At 48.3% G+C, this 24,724-nt stretch overlaps 1 protein-coding gene across 1 annotated transcript; it reads left to right on the forward strand.

Moving 5' to 3' along the window:
* Positions 1–412: 412 nt before the first annotated feature.
* Positions 413–19,054, forward strand: THEM6 (thioesterase superfamily member 6). Its single transcript, XM_063921171.1, has 3 exons — positions 413–618; positions 8,283–8,843; positions 11,492–19,054. Exons 1-3 carry the CDS (start codon positions 514–516, stop codon positions 11,603–11,605), a joined length of 780 nt encoding a protein of 259 aa, XP_063777241.1. The 5' UTR covers positions 413–513; the 3' UTR covers positions 11,606–19,054.
* Positions 19,055–24,724: the final 5,670 nt, after the last annotated feature.

The following is a 24,724-nucleotide window of genomic DNA, read 5'->3' on the forward strand; positions in this document are numbered from 1 at the left end:
TAATCTCTGCCTACTCATACTCTATGCACCCAGTGCAGGGTCCGAGGACACAGACAGCAGCTGATCCCCAGGCCAGGAGGGGTTAATCTCTGCCTACTCAATCTCTATGCACCCAGTGCAGGGTCCCAGGACACAGACAGCAGCTGATCTCCGGGCCAGGAGGGGTTAATCTCTGCCTTCTCATACTCTATGCATATGCACCCAGTGCAGGGTCCCAGGACACAGACAGCACCTGATCCCCAGGCCAGGAGGGGTTAATCTTTGCCTATTCATACTCTATGCACCCAGTGCAGGGTCCCAGGACACAGACAGCAGCTGATCCCCAGGCCAGGAGGGGTTAATCTCTGCTCTCTGATCTCAGCAGCAATTATAGACAGTGGAATAATCCATCTCACCAGAGAGGAGGGGGGTGAGCGGCTGTAGTGTAATAAACCTTGGCAGTGATGTCAGAGCTCCCATAGCTGTATATGTGTTACACACAGGAATGACGGAGCTCCTGCTCAGCACATTTATATGCCACCTGGCAGCTGCCCCTGTGCCCCCTGCCCTGTGAGCACCCCTCCTTCCTGTGCCGGTGGTTGCTTCCTCCGGTGGATGTCCCCAGGCTGCAGGACACAGGTCTGATCTCCTCCTTCCATTCATTCTTCCCTATGTTCCCTGTTGTGTGCCCGGGGGTAATGCGGCAATGGCCTGGCGGTCTCACTGACTGCCTTCCTGATACCCGTGGCCCTCCACCTGCTGAGCAACTGCAGGTCCCAGCCTGTCCTGTCAGCCTGAGAGACTGGTGTGGCTTGCTGGGACTTGTAGTCTCACAACAGGTGTTAGGCCATAGCCTGGTGTCTCTTATGTGTTTTAATAACTGATTTTGCTCAGGGTGGGGGGATCCCAGGGCAGACAGGAGGTGCCCCATCCCTGTCACCAGGAGGTGCGTTGTGCATAGGCTTACCATACTATCCCTTTAAACCGGGACACTCATAGATTACACAGGTTCCGGGGCTATTTAAAACCAGGTGAAATGCCGGCTAGAAGCCAGCAGCCACAGAACCTGTGTAAAGGGCCCCATACACTACAACGATATGTCTGAGGCTGAAGTTGGAGGCGATTTCCCTTGAACTCTCCCAGGAGCTTCCCGGGATTCCACACGATTTGGTACATTTTGCGTGCGATATATCGTATGCGATCCCAACCACGCCTGCGGGAACAGACATATCACGAGTGCAGCACTAGCGATCTAGGGGAGCCGATCCGACCCTCACGGGAACACGCATTGGATCGGAACACCTCCAAAATGCACGATTTCACCCGATATATCGTCACGAATGCCCGAAATTGGATGAAATTGGACATTATCGTTCTAGTGTATGGGGCCCTTTATTCACTAGTGTCCCGGTTTACAGGGATAGTATGCTAAGCACAGCATGGGCTGCTCAAGGGTCTCGCTGCGTACAATGGGGTCAATTCAATTAGGTACAAATAGGTCACAATTGTCCCACTGACACATTGTAAAAGATCCACGGGTGAAGCCAATGATTTCACTTGTGATTCTGTGAGGAGATCTAGAAAACATGCTCTGTTTGAGGTACTGTGGAGCTGTGCTGTGATGTATCTTTCTGATTAGTTGAAGTGTCAGCTGTGATATAGAAGTAATCATGTAACAGACTGTTACATGTGATCAGCCGCTACCTCTCTCATATCATATGACTGGGTAGTAATTATTGCTGTTTGCAGTAACAGTTTATTCTGTTATGGGAATTGTTTTTGCTTTTGAACTCATTATTTTAAAACATTTTTTTTACAATTCTTTATTTTTGCATGGTCAAACACGGTGGTAAAACAATACAATGAGAGAGAGAGGGCCGACGGTCCGAAAACCATCGTCCAACAAGGACCACAATTTTAAAATGAAGAACAAGAATAAACAAAAAGAAACATTGGCAATAAAGTATCAAATATAGGGGGGGAGAGGGAGGAAGACGGGGGGACGGGAGAAAGGGGGAAGACCACAACGTAGTCACATATCAGTAGATACTTTAAGAGCTGCCGGACTAGAAAAGAAAGAAGAAAAGAGAAAGAATGAAGAAGAGGTAGTAGCTGTCGCCCATGGGTCAGCGGATGGAGCTAAGAACTGGAGGGGGAGGAGGGTGATCTACGCTCTGCAAGGAGCCAGGGAGTCCAGACCTGCTCAAAAGCGTGTTCCTGATCATGTAGATAGTACGTAATCCTCTCCATAGATGCAATATGCCAAATTTTGGCTTTAAGAGAGGAGAGCGAGGTGGGAGAAGGGTTTTTCCAATTGAGAGCAATCATCGATTTTGCTGCGGTTAGAATATGTTTAGCCAATTTTTTGGAGAATTTATCAAGGATTGGGGGAGGATAACATAGCAGAAAGGTCCAGGGATCTTTCAACATGGGAGATTCCAGAAAGGAATTCAGGAGAGAGTGGACCAGGTTCCAGAAGGGAACAATGACTGGGCAGGTCCACCATATATGGAGCATAGAGCTCCTAGCTATCCCCAGTCTCATGTCCTCCCAGTCTTCATTATCCGGGGGCGATCCAAGATGACGTTCCCAAGCGAGTTCATGGGATCTGGTAGAGGGAAGGGTAGAATCTAGCAGGAGAGAATAAAGTTGGGATATCAAGCCTTTGGAGAGGTGGGAGTTTTTACATACAGTATATTTTCAGAGGAGGTGAGGTCACGGAGTAAAGCGGAAGAGGGCAAGGAGCTTAAAAAGTGGTGGATTTGTAGGAATTGGAAGGGATTAAGTGTATGTGAAGGGACCTTCTGTTGTAGATCAGGTAGGGACAACCATTGGCCCCGATCGGCAAAATCCACTGGGAATTTGAAGCCCAGCTGCGACCATGTACGGAACCTCGTAATCGAGAGTCCAGGAGGGAACAGAGGGTTCTGCCAAATAGGGGTCAAGGGTGAGGGAGTGGAGGTGAGGTTCAACTTCAGAGAGTGAGAGTCCCAAATTTTAAGATTAAATTTAATAGTGGAGAGTAGTTTGGACGTTGGGGGTCGGGAGGTGGAGGATAAACCCCACAAGGGGGTCAGGACAGGAAGGTTAACATAGGCTGACTCAATATCCAACCAGGAGACAGAGCCAGGGGGAGCGTAAGAGGTGACAATATGAGAGAGATGAGAGGCCAAATAGTAGAGTTTGATATCAGGGAGACCTCTACCACCGACAGCGGTCAGTCTTTTCAGAGTGTTGGCGGCAATACGGGGGGGCCTGTGATTCCAAATAAAATGAACAAGGGCTTTCTGAATGTTGCGAAGGAGGCAGGGACAGCCACAGGGAGAATGAAATATTTTTTTTTACTGCAAATAGCTGTCACATGACATTATATAGAACAGGTAAAGAAACTGGAGTGTACTTAGTGTAGCAGATCAGACAAACTACAGACGTCAGTTAGTGCATGCAGTGATCCTCCTGACTGGGGCCTGGGGCTCCATGGTGCAAGGAGCACCGGGGGTCACTAGACTGCACCATTTGGGCGGATTCTGAGAGGCGGTGCTCTTGGTTAAATACATTTCTTTCTGGAATTCTTTAAATCAGTGGTTCCCAACTCCAGTCCACAGGTACCAGCAACAGGTCATGTTTTCTGGATTTCTTTAATCATACAGAGGTGAGTTACTCTATGTTGCTAGGTCTGTAATTACCCCACTGCTTCCATAGACAGACAGCCTCACAACAGGACCTGTTAGGGCAGGCGTTCTCAACCACGGTCCTCAAGGCACATTAACAGTGCAGGTTTTCATGATATCCAGGCTTCAGCACAGGTCACTTAATTAGTACCTCAGTTATTTCGATTTAACCATTTGTGCTGAAACCTGGATATCATTAAAACCTGCACTGTTAGTGTGCCTTACGGACCGAGGCTGGGAATGCCTGTGTTATGGGTATGTGAGGCTTGAGAACCCTGAAGAATAATAATTATAATAATAATAATTTTATTTATATAGCGCTCTTTCTCCAACAGGACTCAAGGCACTTTACAGACATCAAAAACAATACACATAATACAGAAGATTTAAGTAATACAGCAATAGATAAGCCACACAGACATAAAAGAAAACCTTAAGCACACAGAAAGCATAATGCAGGATTGGTGTAGGCATTTTGGGTAATAACTTCCAAGGGTTGTGTATTCCACCCTCACAAGGTACCAAGTGCGGCAGCCATCTTGGGCGCTCAGCGTAGGATTACCCAAGGTGGAATAGTCCACCCCTAGAAGAGATGACACAAAATGGGGGTGATTTCAGAGTCCTACAGTTTAGAGTAGGGTTCCAACAAAACCACAAGGTCCATGTATTTTTCATCCCATCCACAAGCGTACCATATGGGGCAGCCATGTTGGGCGCACTTTGAAGGTTACACTGTGGGAGGTGAGCCATACAAGGGCCAAGTTCATATATGGGAAAACTGACGCTTATGTAGTAGTATGATGTACCCTGTATGTAGGGCACAATGGCAAGGTGTGCAATCAGTGGAGGTTAACATTACAGGAAAAACACATGGTGGCGTGAAGCGAGCAATGAAAAAACAAAAAAAACGAAACAAAACACAATAGCAGGTAATTAGCGGCAGAAGTAAAATTGGGATAACATTATTTTGATCAGATCTTAGTACGGGTGGGTAGGAGAAAGTGGGTGGCATACTCAGAAACAATGGGGATGTCCCTGCTGAGCCTGGTCCTGGTGCTCTTCCCCCACAGTTCCATCTTCATCTTGATGGTTAGGCCCAGGGGCAGACTTGAAGTTCTCAGCCGGAGGGGTGGTAAGCCTGGTCTTGGTGTTCTCATGTTAGAGGCGAGGAGAGGCCACATAAAGTTCCAGAGTTTTGTGGTTGTAATGCAGTCCTTCTGTTATATTGTTTGTTTGCCTTCTGTTTCCCTACGGTTTAACACAGGTATAACACTGCTATTGGTTTTAGCTGCCACTTGATAACTAGCCACTTCATATACTAGTCACTGCAGCGTCCTAATAGGCCTGGCGTCCTGATCTATACTGAAAGGGTGTTATATATACTTTACAGTATATTAGAGATGTCATTGCATTCTAATACCATCATTGAGATGATCATATGTTGTGGTTTGGTTATGTTAATCATGTAATGATATATTGCGTCATCGTACAGCCGATTATGCAGTGTGCGTGCGGATGAGATATATCATATTGACCCGTCACTGGATCAGCATATCAGTGCAGTGCAGAGTTGGACTGGCCCACAGGGGTACAGCGGAAACCACCGGTGGGCCCCACTGACTGAGGGCCCACCCCCTCCTCTAAGGAGGTTCCAGACTGTGCACTTATATTATACATGGTAGATATGTTGCATTACACTGCACAAGACAATTGTGTATTTCAAGCCTCTGTGAAGGCTGGCCATACCCCCTTTGTAGGCTGGCCACACCCCCTTTGTAGGCTGGCCACACCTATAAGTATGAGCCCCCTATCACTGCATTCCCCCAGTGGGCCCTTCATACCCCAGTCCAACACTGGTGCAGTGTATACCCAGCTGTAATGGTTATACTGCCATTCTACTTTACCTAGGTGCAGCCGCTGCCATCTGCTAATCTGGGGCCAGTTCTAAGTCTGGGCACAGTGACCGGTCAGGGTCTGCGTCCTGAGAATGTAATCAGCAGATGTAAATCCTGTCTTCTCTGTTAATGAGTGATGTGAGAATCATTATTGACTAATCTTATTGTTTTTATGAATACTGTAGCTCATCCTGGAAATGACTTATCTGATCTTATGCAACATGGCCACACATATTATACACACCTCATATAATTAGAGCGTTCACCCATTCCAGCCGCACCAGTTGCTAAATGTTGCATACAGCCCTGCGGGCGCCATAGTCGCACATTAGCCGTAGAGTGTATCTTATTTTGCTGAGCTCAGCGACTGTCAGCGTGGCACCGCCACAGGCTGCCGCCTTCCCAACACGTCAGCTAATCTGATTTCTGCTCTGCTAGGGTTGGCCCGGTCTCTGCAAGTGCTGTTACTGTGACGGGATAACATCTAGGAGTAACAAGATTTCAGCCGTAAAGTAGTAGGCAGGGCAGTCATCAGGGGGGGACTGTGGGGACTGGTGTCCCGGGCCCTTACAGAGAGCTGCACCAGTTTGTGAATCAACAGCAGGCTGAAGGGCAGGGAGGACTTCTTAAAACAAGCCTTATCTGCGCATTAGATCACTGTGACCCATTCCTGTAGGTCCGCAATACTCCACCTATATGTAACATCACAATGTATTACATCACATAGGGGTGGAGCAATGCGGCAGAATCCTTTTTTTTTTTGGGGGGGGGGGGGGAGAGGGGCCCTGTCTATTTAGTCAGTCCCGGGCCCCACAATTTCTGATGGTAGCCCTGGCCGTAGGCCATGCAAGCTCGCAGAACGGGACAGTTGAATGCCGCAACGTATAGCGTGTAGAAATTCTCTGTCCTCAGCTGCAACACTGACTGCCGTGTTCCGAAACGCCTCTGGAAGTAACGTCAGCACAATAAATATTCATAGGCAGCAAATCCAGGAAACAATTTTGAAAAACCTTGTGGACATCCTGCCCAGAAGAGTGGAGGCTGTTGTAGCGGCAATGGGGGAACAGCTCCATACTAATGCCGAAACCATACTTTCTGACTTTCCGGCGGTGCGTGGGGCGGTGGCGCCGTTCCTGCATCATTGTGATCACTGGCATTGTGAAGTGGGAGTCTGGGCCACAGTGATGTGATTCAGCGCAAAACACATAATTAAGTTGGGAAGCGGGCAGTAGCGGGCAGCCACATGGGGCCTTTAGGAGACGCCCACTTCTCAGGCATAAATGTGATATTTCTGTCACAGGTGCAGGAAAAACAATAGGGAAAGTGCTGGTCAGCTTGAGCTGTTTTCCTGCTGGCCTAAATTGATCTGTGCAGATGTTTAGAAACTGCCAGACAGGGACATTTTCTCGTTTCTAGATCCATTTATTAAAGAAAAAAGTAATTGTAAAACTTCTTGTGTGACTTGACCCAACTCTTGATGACACTTTGCGGTCTTCCCTCTTACTTTCTGTTACTGTATTTCAGTAGTGAGGGCCGCAGACCGAGGGACAGGGCCGGGATAGGGGCTGTGCAAGAGGGGCAGCTGCCCAGGGCAAAAGATTGAAAGGGGGCACTGGAAAATTAATATTTTGTGTTAATTTGTTTAAACTTATGAGCAAGGGTGTCTGAGTTCTCTTTTTGTCACTGGCGCTAAAATATCTGGTTTCGCCTCTGTCTAGTCTTGCGTATTAGATTAAACTGAATGACGCCAATTTGTATCCATTGTGAGGTTACCATGTGTATGATGGCAGAAAGCCCTCACAAATACTGTACATACTTAGTTTATATGTGTCCTGGAAAATACGGGGTCAAGACGCGTGAATGACTCCATAATGCCTGTTGGGGGAAGGGAGGTAAATAACAAACATTAAAAACAGACCACAGAAAAAGGGGATGATATACTGTTATTGCCAGGGTGCGGTCAGAGCTGTGTCTGGTGCCCAGGCTGATGGTCCAGAGCCAGGCCCCCCATGCCTAATGGTTAGAGCCATGCCCCCATGCCTAATGGTTAGAACCAGGCCCCCATGCTTAATGGTTAGACCCAGGCCTTCATGCCTAATGGTCAGCACCAGGCCCCCATGCGCCAGGCCCCCCATGGCTAATGGTCAGCACCACGCCCTCATGTCTAATGGTCCGCACCACTCCCTCATGTCTAATGGTCTGCACCACTCCCCCCATGTCTAATGTGACGCCGTGGCTGCGTATACTTTTACAGAATGCATTTTATAAATGTTACCTCAACACTGATGGTTGCCATGGGCAATTTCTCCACTGGCTCACTTCTCCACACTTTTCACTGCTTCATGAATAGACCCCAGAGGTAACCCAACCTGACCCCATAGAGGGATATGCTCTGTCCCGGTGTGACTCCTCCACCCTCCAGCTGCAGGGGTACTGTCCTAGTTTGGAGCCGTGTTGGGCTACTTTGCCAGCGTTTTCCCTGGTATAACTGGCCACAGCAGGGTACCACTGTGTGTACATGCTTGGTGCACGAGGCACCAGGTGAGGTATACATAAAATGGGAACCTGGTGACGCGATAAGGTAATGGGTAGGAATACAGGTGAGGGATCCTGGGGTGCACACCGGTAATGAGAGGTCAGGTAAAATGCAAAATGACCTGACTCCATGTCCACATTATGATAATAAATAATAGTACATAAACATAATTGTATTGGTAACTTCTGTCTTCTCTCATAGGTCCTCCATATTAAATTGCCTTCCTGTCGCCTTGGCTACACCGACGCCAGAGCCATGTGGATCGTGCTGCTGGTCCTCAGCCTGGCTGCGGCCTTGTTTTCCCTGCTGGACGTCTGGTATTTTGTCCGGGCTTTCCTGGCGGTCCTGAGGTCCCGGCTGCAGCCTGTTGTGAAAGATCTCCTGAAGGAACACACCTTCTCCGGCCTGGTCCTGCCCCATGACCTGGACTTCCTGCTGCACATGAACAACTCCCGTTACCTCCGCGAGGCCGATTTCGCCCGACTGTCGTTCTTCACCCGCAGCGGGCTCTTTGGGTCCATACACTCCCTGGGAGCTGGGATGGTGATGGCGGCCTGCACGGTGCGTTACCGCCGCTCGCTCCGTCTCATGGAGGCCTTTGAGATACGCACGCGCCTGCTCTGCTGGGATGATAAGGCCTTCTACGTCGAGCAGCGCTTCGTGGCTCCGAGGGACGGCTTCGTCTGCGCAGTGCTGCTGAGCCGCCAGCACATTATCGGGAACTCCCCCGATAAAGTAGTACAGATCATGTGTAAGAGAAAGGTAAGTGTCTGGGCTCGGGAGAGTGTGAGACATCCCCAGGGCCGGTGCAAGGCTTCCCGGCACCCTAGGCAAAACTTCAGCCTACTGCCCCCAACCCCCACCACTTCCCTGCCCCTCAGATGAAAGTGTGACTTATAAGTTCCACAGCCACCACATGCATTAAGTACAACAAGGATGCTTCTTGCAGAGACATCTTTAATTGTGTGATATGTGGTGCCCCCCTCAGATCCCGGCATCCTAGGCAGCTGCCTAATGGTATAGCCGGCCCTGGACTGGACATCCCCTGATGTTGCTACTGTTGGACTTGGCTCTTCCACCTTTGTCGGCCAGCAGTAGATGTACCTCCACCTGTCCACCATATGGGTTATAGATAAATTAGGGCGGACGATGTTCCAAACGGGGGGTTATAGATAAATTAGGGCGGACGATGTTCCAAACGGGGGAAATAACGTGTATTTTAGCTGCACAAGAAAGTGCATCAACGTCGGTGCAGTGTTGCAAGATTTGCTGCCACATGATTATATATACTATGCTAAATTCTCCATCACCCACCTTATATCCCGTTCTATTGCACTTGCACGCTGAGGGTTCTGCTTCTGGGATAATCAGATATTTTGAGCAAATTAAAATGGAGTAAATTATTACATACTATATAAGTTCTATATATGTTAAAAGAAGACTTTAGAATGAATATTTTGCACTGTCTAGGCCGGTGGTTTTAGCGTATTGTACTTACTGCAGGCAACAGGTGGCGCTATTGTTACATACTTCTATTTCCCTACAGTTGTAATCTGCGTCCGCTGAGCTGTTGTGTTGTGACAGCGACACCCCCCCCCCCCCCCCTCACATACGGACATTACAATGACAAGCTCATTTCTGAGCTTTAGACGGTTGAGTGGTCTCGCTCAGTTAAATCCCAGCACTGTGGCTTCAGTGTATGCAATTATACAGTTATTATATACTGACCAGGCATATGCTGGGTCATATATTACATGGCCAATCCTATCATCAGACAATCGTGTTAGTGAGGACAGGGCTGCATGTGACAGGGGCAGTGACATGATGTGAGGAGGGGAATGGAGGCAGCAGGAAGCCACAGACTGAGAGATATATAGTGGGAGGAGCAGGGTCCCCAGCAGCACAGAGTATATCAGGAGATGAGTGATGTGTCAGTGAGGACAGGGCTGCATGTGACAGGGGCAGTGACATGATGTGAGGAGGGGAATGGAGGCAGCAGGAAGCCACAGACTGAGAGTTATATAGTGGGAGGAGCAGGGTCCCCAGCAGCACAGAGTATATCAGGAGATGAGTGATGTGTCAGTGAGGACAGGGCTGCATGTGACAGGGGCAGTGACATGATGTGAGGAGGGGAATGGAGGCAGCAGGAAGTCACAGACTGAGAGTTATATAGTGGGAGGAGCAGGGTCCCCCAGCAGCACAGAATATATCAGGAGATGAGTGATATATCAGTGAGGACAGGGCTGCATGTGACAGGGGCAGTGACATGATGTGAGGAGGGGAATGGAGGCAGCAGGAAGTCACAGACTGAGAGTTATATAGTGGGAGGAGCAGGGTCCCCAGCAGCACAGAATATATCAGGAGATGAGGGATGTGTCAGTGAGGACAGGGCTGCATGTGACAGGAGCAGTGACATGATGTGAGGAGGAGAATGGAGGCAGCAGTAAGCCACAGACTGAGAGTTATATAGTGGGAGGAGCAGGGTCCCCAGCAGCACAGAGTATATCAGGAGATGAGCGATGTGTCAGTGAGGACAGGGCTGCATGTGACAGGGGCAGTGACATGATGTGAGGAGGTGAATGGAGGCAGCAGGAAGCCACAGACTGAGAGTTATATAGTGGGAGGAGCAGGGTCCCCAGCAGCACAGAGTATATCAGGAGATGAGTGATGTGTCAGTGAGGACAGGGCTGCATGTGACAGGGGCAGTGACATGATGTGAGGAGGGGAATGGAGGCAGCAGGAAGCCACAGACTGAGAGTTATATAGTGGGAGGAGCAGGGTCCCCAGCAGCACAGAGTATATCAGGAGATGAGTGATGTGTCAGTGAGGACAGGGCTGCATGTGACAGGAGCAGTGACATGATGTGAGGAGGAGAATGGAGGCAGCAGGAAGCCACAGACTGAGAGTTATATAGTGGGAGGAGCAGGGTCCCCAGCAGCACAGAGTATATCAGGAGATGAGGGATGTGTCAGTGAGGACAGGGCTGCATGTGACAGGGGCAGTGACATGATGTGAGGAGGGGAATGGAGGCAGCAGGAAGCCACAGACTGAGAGTTATATAGTGAGAGAAGCAGGGTCCCCAGCAGCACAGAGTATATCAGGAGATGAGTGATGTGTCAGTGAGGACATGTGACAGGGGCAGTGACATGATGTGAGGAGGGGAATGGAGGCAGCAGGAATCACGGTTTAGTGATAAGAGGTTTGCGTACATTTTAGCATCCAATCCACCTTTATGCATAGTTAAGCTCATACCTGTACATCCAACTTGTTTATAGATCTTCTGCTGTCCTGTACATAGAATGTATAACCTGAGTATAGGGACTATGGAGAAGGCTAGGCTGCTGGAATCACATTGTTAGAGTCTGAAGGTAATTTATGCTGTAAAACCTTTATATCTGCTGCCTCCTCAGGTGGAGTCTCCGGAGTTCCCAGACGAGGTAATGCACTGGATCGATTACAACGACAACAACAGCCAGAAGCTGAGAGCGGAGAGCGGGATATCCGGCAACAACAAAGACCAGTGACGGAGGCGCTCCTGGTACCGTCCCCCCGTTACACTACACCCTGCTGAACCTGCATACACCAATGCAGCTAGTTTAGGATTACCCAGTTCTAGAAGTGTTAGTTCTTTGCTCCAGAACTGTGCGACAAGTTCTGTATCATTCCTTTCAGTGAGCCTCAGGTAGAATGGTGTCTGCTTTATACCGGGTACCGTGTAATATTGTACGCGGGCTGGAAGAACCCCTCCTCCCGCTACGCTATGAAGAAATGTATTTTGTATTGTGTATTTTATTTATTTAGGAACAAAGCATGTGAAACATCCAGCACACTGCAATGCACAGCATGGTAAACCTGCGACATGTTACATACGTGTGCATTACTGCATTTACAGTCACAACATGTCTGGGGACCCTACTGGTGTATTATAAAGCTCCTATAGGTGTAAAGTGCAATGGGGGTCACCCCCGGCAAATGTCAGCGCAAACACACCATACTGTATATTACGTCACAGGTGGGCACAACCGCGCATGCCTACGTGTATGATGGACCTGAAGAGAGAACTACACAACCTGTGGCAGTTACTCAATCATTGATGACCCTATATAATTGTATAATCATTTTTAAAGGACGGAATTGTTTAGGAATATTGGGGGTCATTCCGAGTTGATTGCTAGCTGAAAATGTTCGCTGCGTTGCTTCGATGACAAAAAACAGCACTTCTGCGCATGCGTATGCGGCGCAATGCACACGCGCGACGTACTTTCACAACGGCCGATGTAGTTTCACACAAGGTCTACCGAAGCTTTTCAGTCGTACTGGTGGCTGCAGAGTGATTGACAGGAAGTGGGGGCGTTTCTGGGTGTCAACTGACCGTTTTCAGGGAGTGTTAGGAAAAACGCAGGCGTGGCAGGAAAAACGCAGGCGTGGCTGGGCGAACGCAGGGCGTGTTCGTGACGTCAAAACAGGAACTGAACAGTCTGAAGTGATCGCAAGCGCTGAGTAGGTTTGAAGCTACTCTGAAACTGCACAAAAAAATTTTGTGGCTGCTCTGCGATCCTTTTGTTTGCACTTTTGCTAAGCTAAAATACACTCCCAGTGGGAGGCGGCTTGGCGTTTGCACGGCTGCTAAAAACAGCTATCGAGTGATCAACTCGGAATGACCCCCTTTGTTGGGGAAGGGGCACCAACTGCAGTGTGTGTAATGATAGGGGTACTTTTGAATGTTATTTATTATATACTAGGGGGTAAATTTACTAAGATGGGAGTCCTATTTAAGATGGGATGTTGCCCGTAGCAACCAATCCGATTCCAGGTATTATATTCTAGAAGGTGCTAGGTAAATGAAAGGTAGAATCTGATTGGTTGCTGTGGGTAACATCCCATCTTAAATAGAACTCCCATCTTAGTAAATGTACCCCTAGGTGTGTTGGTACAAATTATCCAGAAAATGGCACAGAAAAATCTGGATATTCTGGGCTTGATTCAGCGGTGGACTATGCTGCGCCCGCTGTAACACCGGCTGTCTGAGTAATGCCAGTGTCGGCCTTCCCCTTGTGTACGAGCGCGAGATGCTTGGCGTGAGTGAGACGCCAGGTCCCTTGCAACTCTGCTAACGTTGGGCGTCTTTTTGTGCTTAAAATGCAGCTTAGTCGCAGCGCAATGCGACCAGGACGCACGAGGAGACTGTGCTGAGTAATGTGATATATGATACTTGGGGTATGGGTCATAGGGTCGACAGTCATTAGGTCGACCACTATTGGTCGACAGTGACTAGGTCGACACCGGAAATAGGTCGACACAGTCATTAGGCCGACATGAACAAGACCGACATGGAAAAGGTTGACATGAGGTTTTTTTTTCTGTTTTTGGTGTCGTTTTCATCGTAAAGTGACGGGGAACCCCAATTGGTGCATCGTGTCCCTTCGCATAGCTCGCTTCACTCGCCATGCTTTGGTGCAAGGTGCCTCCCTCTGCTACCGCTGCGCTAGACACAGGTTACCGTTCCCAATTGTAGTTCATGTGGATCATAAAGTTTGAAAAAGTTCAAAAAAAGAAAAAAAAATGTGAAAAACACGTCGACCTAATACATGTTGACCAATAGTGGTCGACCTGATGACCGTATCCCGACACTTGTATATTGTGTGTGACTGAGTCTCTATACGGAGCAGAACAGAACAGAACTTGCATTGGAAATTAGCTGTGGCTGCTGCATTGTAGCACGTCGTGTACAGACTCAGAGACTCAGTCGCGCACAGATACACAAGTGTCATTCACATGTATCAGTCTCCTCGTGCGTCATAGTCACAATGAGCTGCGAGTGCGACTAGGACACCTTTTAGCCAAAAAAAAGAAGCAAAGAAGACGACCGGCGCTAGAAGATTCTCACGCAACCTGGCGCATGAAGAGGGGCTGATTGGCGCAACTACAGCAAAAATGTATGGGACACAGCTTTATTTTACTGTATGACTGCCTGATGTGGTTATACTTTAATAGTACACGCGCCCATTGCTGGAATAGCTCCTCCTTCCACCTCCTCGATACGGTAACTCTAGTGGGTGCGGAGAACGGGAGTGGTGAATTTTTTTCCTCATCGCAAGAGATTTTCTATGAAACAGTTCCCGAGCAGCCTTACATTTGCTGGATGCCAAAGATACAGACCTGTTTAAGTAACAAAGATATACAGTAAAGTGTGGCCGGTCTCCATTCTGGGTGCCCCAGTCACCCCATAGATCAAACACTCTTAGGGGGAGATTCAAATGTTTGAAAAGTCAGTTGGGAGTCTATCTAATAGACAGGAAAAAACAGACACCCAACCGACTTTTCAAACATTTGAATTTCCCCCACAATGTATTATTCTCCAGCCATTGCTGCTGAGAGATGTAGAGAATTTTTATTAAATACATTTTAAAGTGTCTATTAAATAGTATTTAATATATATATAAGGTACATTGTAATATTAACATGTATCAGCAGTTTAGTTTTAATTTTTCTTTCTAAACCTGTGCTGTGAATCCTACGGGTAAGACGTAAATAAGTCTGGTAATAGAACCTTATTCTTATATATATTTATCACTGGGGCTGCTGGATGAAATGTACAGATGGAGCCTCGGTCATCTAGGCTTCTCTGCTACGCCATGGAGCACCAAGGCTTATTAGCATAATCCTTTCGTTTATTGTTCTCAACTGCAATACAATACAGAGAGAACAATACAGCAGGGGATTAAGTCATTACGGCAGGGGATTAAGGGGGTCATTCCGAGTTGATCGCTCGTTGCCGATTATCGCAGCGCAGCGATCAGGTAAAAAAACTGCAAAACTGGGCATGTGTATGCACCGCAATGCACAGGCACGTCGTACGGGTACAAAGAGGATCGGTGCTGGGCGATGGATTTAGCAAAGATTACATTCGCACAGCCGAACGCAAGGTGGCAACTGACCGTTTTCTGGGAGTGTTTGGTAAAATGCAGGCGTGTCCAGGTATTTCCAGGGTGGGTGTCTGACATCAGTTCCGGGACCAAAAAGACTGAAGTGACTGCAAGGGCTGAGTAAGTCCAGAGCTACTCAGAAACTGCACAAAATGTTTTTGCTGCGCTCGGCTGCACAGGCGTTCGCACACTTGCAAAGCAAAAATACAATCCTCCATGGGCAGCGACTATGCGTTTGCACAGCTGCTAAAAGTAGCTAGCGAGCGATCAACTCAGAATGACCCCCTAAGTCCAACACCACTGGCTCCATCTGTAAATACCATTATTAGGTCTCAGTGGATGGAGGGGGGGGGGGGAGCGGGCAGTGGGAGCAAACCAAACTAGCTGATATTTGATTTTAGGTAACCAAAGCATCTCCCAAACACAGGAGTACCAACATTTTATTTCTGTAGTATGTATTGCTGTACGTGCCTGCTGGATACGCTTTTAAAAAGGAATTTCCATGTTAAATATATTTATGCTTAATCTCCTTAAATCCAAACAAGTGAAGGTTTGATATATTTAGTAGCAGTATGTAAGTGTTGACTTCTGCCGGTCACCTTCAGCGACGCTTGGAACTCGCCGCGGCAGCAGATCTGACGAAGTGTCTCTTGGGTTCTAATTACAGACGTTACGGAAAAAGCTAAGCAGGGCCAAAGGTTAACCGTCGAGGTCCTGGCTTATTATAACGACTGATGGACCCCTGACCAAAAAACATTTATAGCGAAGGGAGGGGATTGAGCAAAATTCATGTTTACATTTGAAAATCCCTTTAAATTGAATTGGTATAAATAGTGCAATCATGCTGTAACCACTAGCAACCAGTCTAATAGTTTTCTTTATTGGTGTAAATTGCACTTGTCTGATACAAAGCTGTTAGTGAATTGGTTGCGATGAGAGACAGTGACTATGTGATATTTGTTGTTATTAAAAACGCTTTTGGTATTTCATTTGTATACATGCCCCTTGTGAAGCGGGTACTATAACTGGTATATAAATCTTGATTGTGTATCTGAGCAAGATCAATAGAGTGATATAGAAACTATCCCTGGGCGGCTTAATGTAAATGCGCAGAGCGCACCACTGGCTGGCTGTCCAGAAAGGGACAAAACACTTTTCATAAATTGGCAAATAAAGGGAATAAAAATAAAAATCCTGAAAGCGAATTAATAAGAAAAGTTTACAAGTTGCATTTCACCAAAACGTTAAACGATATCTCCAAAAATTGAATGTATATCGGATTATTCTGTTTTATTGGTAGACGATAAATGAAACAAAATTTGCACTGGAGACGAATGCGATCAAGAGATACTTTTCTAGAAACCCGAGGTCTGAAGCAAGCGAAACGCGTTAGCCGGATCCTCTTGTTATTTATCGGAGCAATGTGCCTGCACTGTGCACAGTATGTTGTGCGCTGAATTACACAGGACGTGTAGGTACATAAGCTCGTCTTAAGGGAAAACTGCACTTGTTGTTTTTTTGGTTTTTTTTAGCATAGGGGTTAAATGAGCATATAGCAATAGAGAACTGAAGGGTGTATATCCCCTGCCCTATCTGTCGGCATCTTCTGTATACACCCTTTTATTAGAGTTTATATTGCTGGTCCTGATGCTCCCGCCATATTTGGTGGATCTGTTGTGCTTCTGGATGAGCATGGCGGATCCTAATACAGCAGTATGAAAATGCGTCAGTGTCAGTATAGCCGACCGTCTGGAAGATGGGCAGAGCGTCTGTTCGGATGAAGCAAGTGATATACATATGTGTCCTTGTACATCCAGTGAGCCGCCAGGGCCCGTGCAGCTCTGCTAGCGTCAGGCATCTTTTTTGCTGAAAAGTGCGTCTTTGTCGCAGCGCAATGCAGCTAGAACGCACGAGTAGACTGCGCTGATTAATGTGATATGACACCTGTATACTGTGTGTGTGTGACTGAGTCTGTATATGGAGCAGAACAGAACTTGTATTGGAATAAAGCTGCAGCAGCTACATTGTAGCACGTTGTGTACAGATTCAGAGACTCTGTCGCACACAGATATAAAGTGTCATATATTATCACAGTTTCCCAGTGCGTCCTAGTCAACTAAGACGCATCTTTGGCAAAAAATAATACGCCAAATGTAATAAGATTCTCGCGTGACCTGGCGTGCCAAGAGGAGCTGTTGCCATGACTGGCGCAAAAATGTTTGAGTACATTTCTGTATATGCATTATAGACATTTTATAATAGGATTCCAGATAGGATAGGGGGTTATATTGGTAAGTGCAAGTGATGTAGTCGATGATGTCACTACTATTCTGATGCTTATTCTCACTGAAGCCAGTTATTGTTGAGTGTAGGGGTAATGTCAGGTGGCTGCGATTTAACGGCATGTACGGTAGTAACCCAAATGTCAGGATATAGCTGCTGGGGGATCAAGATATGAGATGTAATGTCGCAGAATAGGCTGCACCTGATTGGATAGGTTCTCTCGTCATCCAATCAGGTTCTGACTGAACTGTAGCTCCTCCTACCTAGGGTACCTCTTTGATACTCTCATCATCAGGACTCTCCCATTGTGGGGAGACTCTAACTCTGGAGATAGCAGTGGGGGCCTGAGTTGGGGAGGGCCACGGACGGCGGGGCTTGTGATTGGGTGGAGTTCTCCTTCATCTGCACTTAAATATAAACCACATGTAATGAATGGGAGTGTCAGTAAGAACTGGAAGTTCTCAGACAAAAGATGCAAGGAAGGCACAATTGCGTCCAATCAGGCCCTATGAGGAGGGATCCCTCCCCCCTCAACAGACCCCACCCCCTCATCAGACTGCACCCTCAGGGCTGCTTCCATAAATTTCCCTGGCTGGTTTTCCATCCCAATCTGCCTCTGGAAGTCTTTATATATTGCGCAAATAAAATCTATATATATTTTGCTAGGAAGTCTCTATTTTCCCACCTGGCTTACTAAGCGAATGCTGTCAGGTTGCTCCTGGTTTCCGAGCTTTAATTTGCAAAAAACATTTAGTATATTTTGAGCAACAAAGGGAGGTGAGGACGGGTGCGATGTCTTAATTAGGAGCATTGTGATGTTAGTTGTGTATTGCATTGTGGTTTTGGTTCTTGATTTATTTGCGCTCACCTGTGGCGTAGCCCTTCTGCCAGTGGCCTACCGGCCTGCACACAAAGCCTGGCAGCGTCGTGACTGGGGAGGATGAGGGGACGCCCAGGAGGCGACTGATGAAGGTTTCAAAATAAGAATAATAGTCTGCGCACCATGAAAGGCCCTGTATCCTACTCCAGGACAGTATGCGTCATCAGTGACTAGAACAGCCAAACTTTCACAATCATATAAGCAGATTAGTTACCCAAAGTATGGCAAGTATGTCGCCCGATGCAATGAACGACGTCACATCTCAGCACAAAATACTCCAGATGCCACTAATTCTAATAATGTCTCAACAAGGATACAGGGTGGCTGACTGGGCGGGTGTGGCTTTGCCGGAGTGAGGGCCTGGTTTGGGTGGACTGAAGCCAGGGTTTGGGTAAAGTTCATTTAATCTTAAATGTTGGCGCAAACGTAATTGTTGTACATGATTTCCTGGGTGCACGCGAGCCAGGGAATAATGTAGGAAGACGTTGGGATAATATGATTAGTAAATTTCCGCCAGGCCGTGTCACAATTAGACTGGGCTGTATTTAAGAAAAAAAAAAACTCAACAATTTTTCCAACTACGTAGATTTGTTTTTTTTGTTTTCTTAAGCATAATGTTTAAAACGTTTTGGCTTCTGAAGGAACAAGCAACTTTTATTATCCCAAGGCTCCTATACCGTACCTGCGTTATCTTATGACAGTTTTGTATGTTTAATCGTCATGTTAGTACATGTGACTCTACATCCTCGTCTGTGTTTGTTTTGCAGCTTTACTCTGCGCTCTTGAAACAAAATGTTTGCATTACATTATATAAAATACCTTGTCACTTTTTGGCGCCATGTTCTTTATGTGTTATTTATTAAATGACCTATATCACCGCTGGAGTCCGTGTTATGTGGTTTATTTTACGCTCTTCTTCCTGGCTGTCCAACAGGCGGTACAGGGGCCAGGCGCAATGCTCCGCCGTCACTGACGACCTACATAAGCTCTATTGTATAACATTGATTTTTTATTTACTACTGTATACCTTTGCCTAGAAGCACATTGTTATAATAACGTATACATGGATTGTTGTGCTGAATAATTATTTTTGATTGTGCATGTGTTTGACGTGGGCCGATCAGTTATCAGACAAGTAGTTCCTAAACTTTTTTGAATCACAGAATATTTTTCACGGCACCCCTGGGCCAAAAGTTTCTTTTTAAGCAGTGATAAAAGTGGAGAAGTGAGCCAGTAGAGAAGTTGCCCATGGCAACCAATCAGCTGCTCTGTATACTTTTATAATATGCAAATTATAAATGTTACGTCAATGCTGATTGGTTGCCATGGGCAACTTCTCCACGGGCTCACTTTTCCACTTTTCTCACTGCTTAGTACATATCCCCCTCGGTCCTCAAGGCAACCTTACAGTCCAGGTTTTAAGGATATTCATGGCAGAGCAGATGGCTAAATCAAATAGAGGGCCGGATGCACTAAGAAGGCGGAATACATCCCGCCACACATCACATCGGCATCGCAGTGGTACGGGATCCGGTCATGTGACCGGAGCTCGGGATCCCGGCGGTCACTATGCCGACGCCGAGATCCTGCCCGCTTACCAGCCTGACAGTCGGCATGCCGACCAACAGGGATTATTCCCACTTGTGTATCCATGACGCCCATAGAGTGGAAACAGTGCCGTTTCTTGCGGCGGGCGAGCCGTGCAACCGCACGGGGCGCCCGCCGCGGCACATTGCGTGTCCTTGTCTGCTCCTCCCTCCTCTTCCCGAGCACTCCTGCTCGGGGGGCGGAGTTTCGCGGAATGACGCGATTGCGTCATGACGTCACGACGCAATCGCGTAATTCCGCGAAACCACGCCCCCCGAGCAGGAGTGCTCGGATGATGGAGGAGGAGCAGACTACCTGGAAGGAGGAGGCGGCCGGCGCGAGGGAGGTGAGGCGGCCCGACTTCGAAGAGCGGGAAGGTTCTGTATATGTAAGTAGTCTCTCTTTCTCCCCCCCTTCCTCCCCCCCCCCTACTTGACACCTGCCTGCCGCACTGTATTTAATGGGGACACCTGCCTGCCGCACTGTATTTAATGGGGACACCTGCCTGCCGCACTGTATTTATTGGGGACACCTGCCTGCCGCACTGTATTTCATGGGGACATCTGCCTGCCGCACTGTATTTAATGGGGACACCTGCCTGCCGCACTGTATTTAATGGGGACACCTGCCTTCCGCACTGTATTTAATGGGGACATCTGCTTGTGTACTGTGTAAAATGGGGACACCTGCCTGTCGTAGTGTATAAAATGGGGACACCTGCCTGGGTAGTGTAAAAAATGGGGACACCTGCCTGCCATACTGTGTAAAAAGGGGACACCTGCCTGCCGCACTGTGTAAAATGGGGACACCTGCCTGCCGTAATTTATAACATGGGGACACCTGCCTGCGTACTGTGTAAAAAGGGGACACCTGCCTGCGTACTGTGTAAAAAGGGGACACCTGCCTGCCGTAATTTATAACATGGGGACACCTGCCTGCGTACTGTGTAAAAAGGGGACACCTGCCTGCCGTAATGTATAAAATGGGGACACCTGCCTGCGTAATGTGTAAAATGGGGACACTTGCCTGCCGTGATGTGTAAAATGGGGACACCTGCCTGCCATACTGTGTAAAATGGGGACACCTGCCTGCCATACTGTGTAAAATGGGGACACCTGTCTGCCATACTGTGTAAAATGGGGACACTTGCCTGCCGTGATGTGTAAAATGGGGACACCTGCCTGCCATACTGTGTAAAATGGGGACACCTGCCTGCCGTGATGTGTAAAATGGGGACACCTGCCTGCCGTGATGTGTAAAATGGGGACACCTGCCTGCCGTACTGTGTAAAATGGGGACTTTAGATTTTTTTATTTTTCCCTGTGGTGGCCGTGATGATATCAGATGAGGCCACGCCCACTTTAATGAGCCCACGCCCATTTTAATGAGGGGGGGGCGCATTTTGAAATCTCGCACTGGGAGCCAAATTGGCTAGAAACAGCCCTGAGTGGAAATAGAACCTGAGGCGAGCCACGAGCCCGTAAGGGCCTTTGTTGAGCTCGCCCCCCTCCCGTCGGCATTCTGCTGCTGGGATCCCGGGATCAGTACGCTGACCGCCAGTATCCTCAGCGCCAGTCTCCCAGCCCCAACCCAATGGTACTAATCACATATGCACTAACGTATGCGATTAGTATTGCAGAGGACAGATCTTCTCATAAGTCACTGGACTCCCTGGTATCGGCCCCGGGGGCCCATCTGTGCATGCGCAGAGTGACGCAGCAGCCACGGGGGATGCTGGGATCCCTATCACAGCACAGTGCGGTAAGAAGCCCATAGGCTTCTATGGTTACCCTCCGCACCGAAGCCCAGGGCTAGAAGACTAAGGTGTCTATTCGTGTAAGAATACGATGTTTATGTGTAACTTTTCACTAAACATCGCATTCTTATTTCAGGGTTTTTTTTTTCATATTTCCAACGCAATTCATTAATACTTACCTGTTCCCTGATACGATGCGTTATTCGGCTGTTCCCGATCCCAGCTTCTCCAGTCTTCTCTCTTCATACCGCGGCTGGGGTTTTCTGCACATGCGCAATGTACCCCCCTTCCCCGCCTCCAGGTGTCATCTGCGCATGTGCCGGGGCAGCCGACAAACAGCTGAGCGAGGTCAGCAAGGAGGAGGTGACCTGGCATATGTATATGTCGGGTCACATTTTAGCAGTGGCGGGGGAAGGAGAGCAGTGAGTAGTCATCAGCGCAGCAGCGGCTGGCAGTCAGGAGACCCGGCATATGCATAATTGCATATGCCCTGGTCTCCTCTGATTGGCTGGCATCAGAGAAGGGGGTGGGGAGACAGCTGCCCTTCTACGTTCTGCTGACAGTCTACGCCATCCTGAAATGGCAAAACCAAAGTCAGGGGCGAAGCGGAAAGCACAGTTCTCCATTCCTACATGAATTGTGTGACAGGACGGTCCCGTACGAAAGCACTCGCCGCTTTCGCGTCCCGTCTCCTGCGCACAGAATGGAGGGTCAAGTCACACGAGGCCTGACCACATAGGGGATTCCCGCTTACCGTCAGTAACCGCCTGTTACTGACTCCACCCACTGCGTTGTGGGCGGGTTTATGCTGCCACCACCGAACTCCTAACCTGCCGTGGCGTTTGGAACCACGGTTCTGCTCTGTATGTGCCGACGCACTGCCTTACCACACCTGTGTGGTGCTGACGAATCCCCACTAGCCACTTGCTAGGCCTCTACCGGTAGCTGGCGGAGGGCGGAACTTGGAGACGTTAGTTGCTTCCCTGGACAGCCGGAGGACGGGGCTAGGTTTGGCCTAACCCTGTAGGTCACAAGATGAAGCAATCTTCTTGAGGCAATGATGTTTATTTGCTCAATGATAACCTTTAAAAAGACTCCTCCCTATTGCTAGGGGCAACAGCATACAATCAGATGTTTCAGCAGAATAAAGATGGTACAACTACAAATCTGGAGGCACGCAGGTCTCCTTTTTATGTCAATTTTCCACACAGTATCACAGGGGGGGTAAGCCCTCCCTGTCTTCTCCAACCAATCAGGTTATTTTACAAAATACCAATAAATCACATTTTACAAGGATATAAGTGCAATAAAACAATGTCCTCCTTCCTGTGACAGAGACGTTTGGTATCAGATTAACATTCACTATTGATAAATTTATCACATAGCTTCAAAATACAAATGTTTCTGTCTCATTCACATCTCCAGGCAAACCCAGTGTTTGAGATTACAACAGGAAAGGCTACAATACAAACAAACAGTCTTCCTTCCTGCATCGGCCACCCAGGGCTCGCACATCAACCAAATCAGGTACATGAAACAAGTTCCAAGCCCATAGACCCAGTGATTAGCATCTCTCGCTAAGGAACTTACACATCAAAAGGTATTGTCCTTCACACCTCTCTGCTAGGACAGGGCCATTAGCATGCCACTTCCTATTTCCAGAGGATAAGAGATGATTATTCAGACATCTATAAGAGTAAGTGCATTTTCCTCTTTAAATATACAGATGACCACATCTTGAATATAAAATAAATACAGTTAAACATGCATACAATTGTGCACAGAGCACTACATATGACATGTTAAAACACATCATTAAACAAACTTTTAAACAGTACGCGCCCAGCGCCGTAAGTACGTTTAACAGTGACGCCAAGCGCCTATTGTCCGCAACATGGTGTCGGGCACTAGGGGTTAACCCCTTCAGTGCCGCGGCGGCCATTTTCCACGTGGCTGAGGCCTCTCCGGCCACACTCCCCCCCCCCCCCCATTCAAGCGGGTCAACCAGGGACCCATGTCCCAACGATTTGGGTCCTGGTCCCGCAGTCCCTTGTGTTGAAGGGGGACGCTACCTAGGGGGTGTAGGCTCCGGCCTACACAGTTCATCCATAGTGTAGTGGGCCCCTCTTCGTGGGTGCACAATGTTCAAATAGTCCACCTGAAGTCCAAGTTCAAGGCTCCACCACAAAAGTCTGTCCAATTTCCCCAAGGTAGATGGCAGCCACCGAACTGGTGGGTGATAAGTCACCACGGTGGGGGGCTGGTTACAAATAAGTGCCACCCAAGGTGTCCCAATTGTGGCATACCCCACCTCCCACCATAGCAGTTTTCTGCTCAAACAGGCCACAGGGTGCTCCTGCCCATATGGCTCTTTCTGGCTCGGTACTGCTCCCAGTCCGTGCAGTGGCGCAGTAGTTCGTAACACACAGTCCTGGTCAAGAATGTGCACCATCAGCACTGGAGCGGGTTCCCTAGCCTCCTTCAATGACTGGAATGCCAACTCGCAAGCGGGTGCAAAGTCCACTGACTTGGGAATGCCCTTCCTAGCCATCTCTGTCAAGGGGTTCACTACAGGACTAAAGTCAATGACAACATGTCCGTAGGGCCTTACAGGTTCTAAGGTCAGTACCGGTCTGGGTGATGTGGGTCGGGGACAGCCTCTGGTTGCCTCCACCCCCTCTGGTTTGGGCCTACCCCTGTCTCCTCCCACATGGTGCCCCAGGCACTGCACCTCCGTCATACCTATCTGGCAACTGTCTGCCCGAACTGTCAGACCTGCCCTCCAATCCTCCTCCGTCGACCTATGACTCGGGAAACCTACCCTGTCACCTAGGCCTACTCCTTCCTCCTCGTCCGCTACCTGTGCCACAGTGATGGCGGCCAGACCACCAGCCTCTGGATCCTGTGCGGCATCCAGTACAGGGAGGCTGCGTGTCTTCCCCGATCTACTGCGCACAGGCAGGGGACCTGCTATGTTCACAGCAACTTGCTGCAAGGGTTCTCCTATGGGCAGAGGCCCAGAGACAACACAACCGCTGGAGTGCCCCAGCTGCCAACACATGGCACCAGCCCTACAGTTGGTCTGGGCGTCATCCGACATTCCAGACCAGGGTAAGCACTGTGTCAGGCACTTCAGACATCTATAAGAGTAAGTGCATTTTCCTCTTTAAATATACAGATGACCACATCTTGAATATAAAATAAATACAGT

This window comes from Pseudophryne corroboree, chromosome 5, assembly GCF_028390025.1.
Source record: "Pseudophryne corroboree isolate aPseCor3 chromosome 5, aPseCor3.hap2, whole genome shotgun sequence".
Lineage (NCBI taxonomy): Eukaryota > Metazoa > Chordata > Amphibia > Anura > Myobatrachidae > Pseudophryne > Pseudophryne corroboree.

Excerpts from the sequence above, each read along its gene's own strand:
- THEM6 (XM_063921171.1), top strand. The coding sequence starts at position 514 with ATGCCACCTGGCAGCTGCCCCTGTGCCCCCTGCCCTGTGAGCACCCCT. Across the intron at positions 619-8,282 it reads CCCCAGGCTGCAGGACACAG|GTCCTCCATATTAAATTGCC; the intron begins GTCTGATCTCCT and ends CTTCTCTCATAG. Across the intron at positions 8,844-11,491 it reads AGATCATGTGTAAGAGAAAG|GTGGAGTCTCCGGAGTTCCC; the intron begins GTAAGTGTCTGG and ends CTGCCTCCTCAG.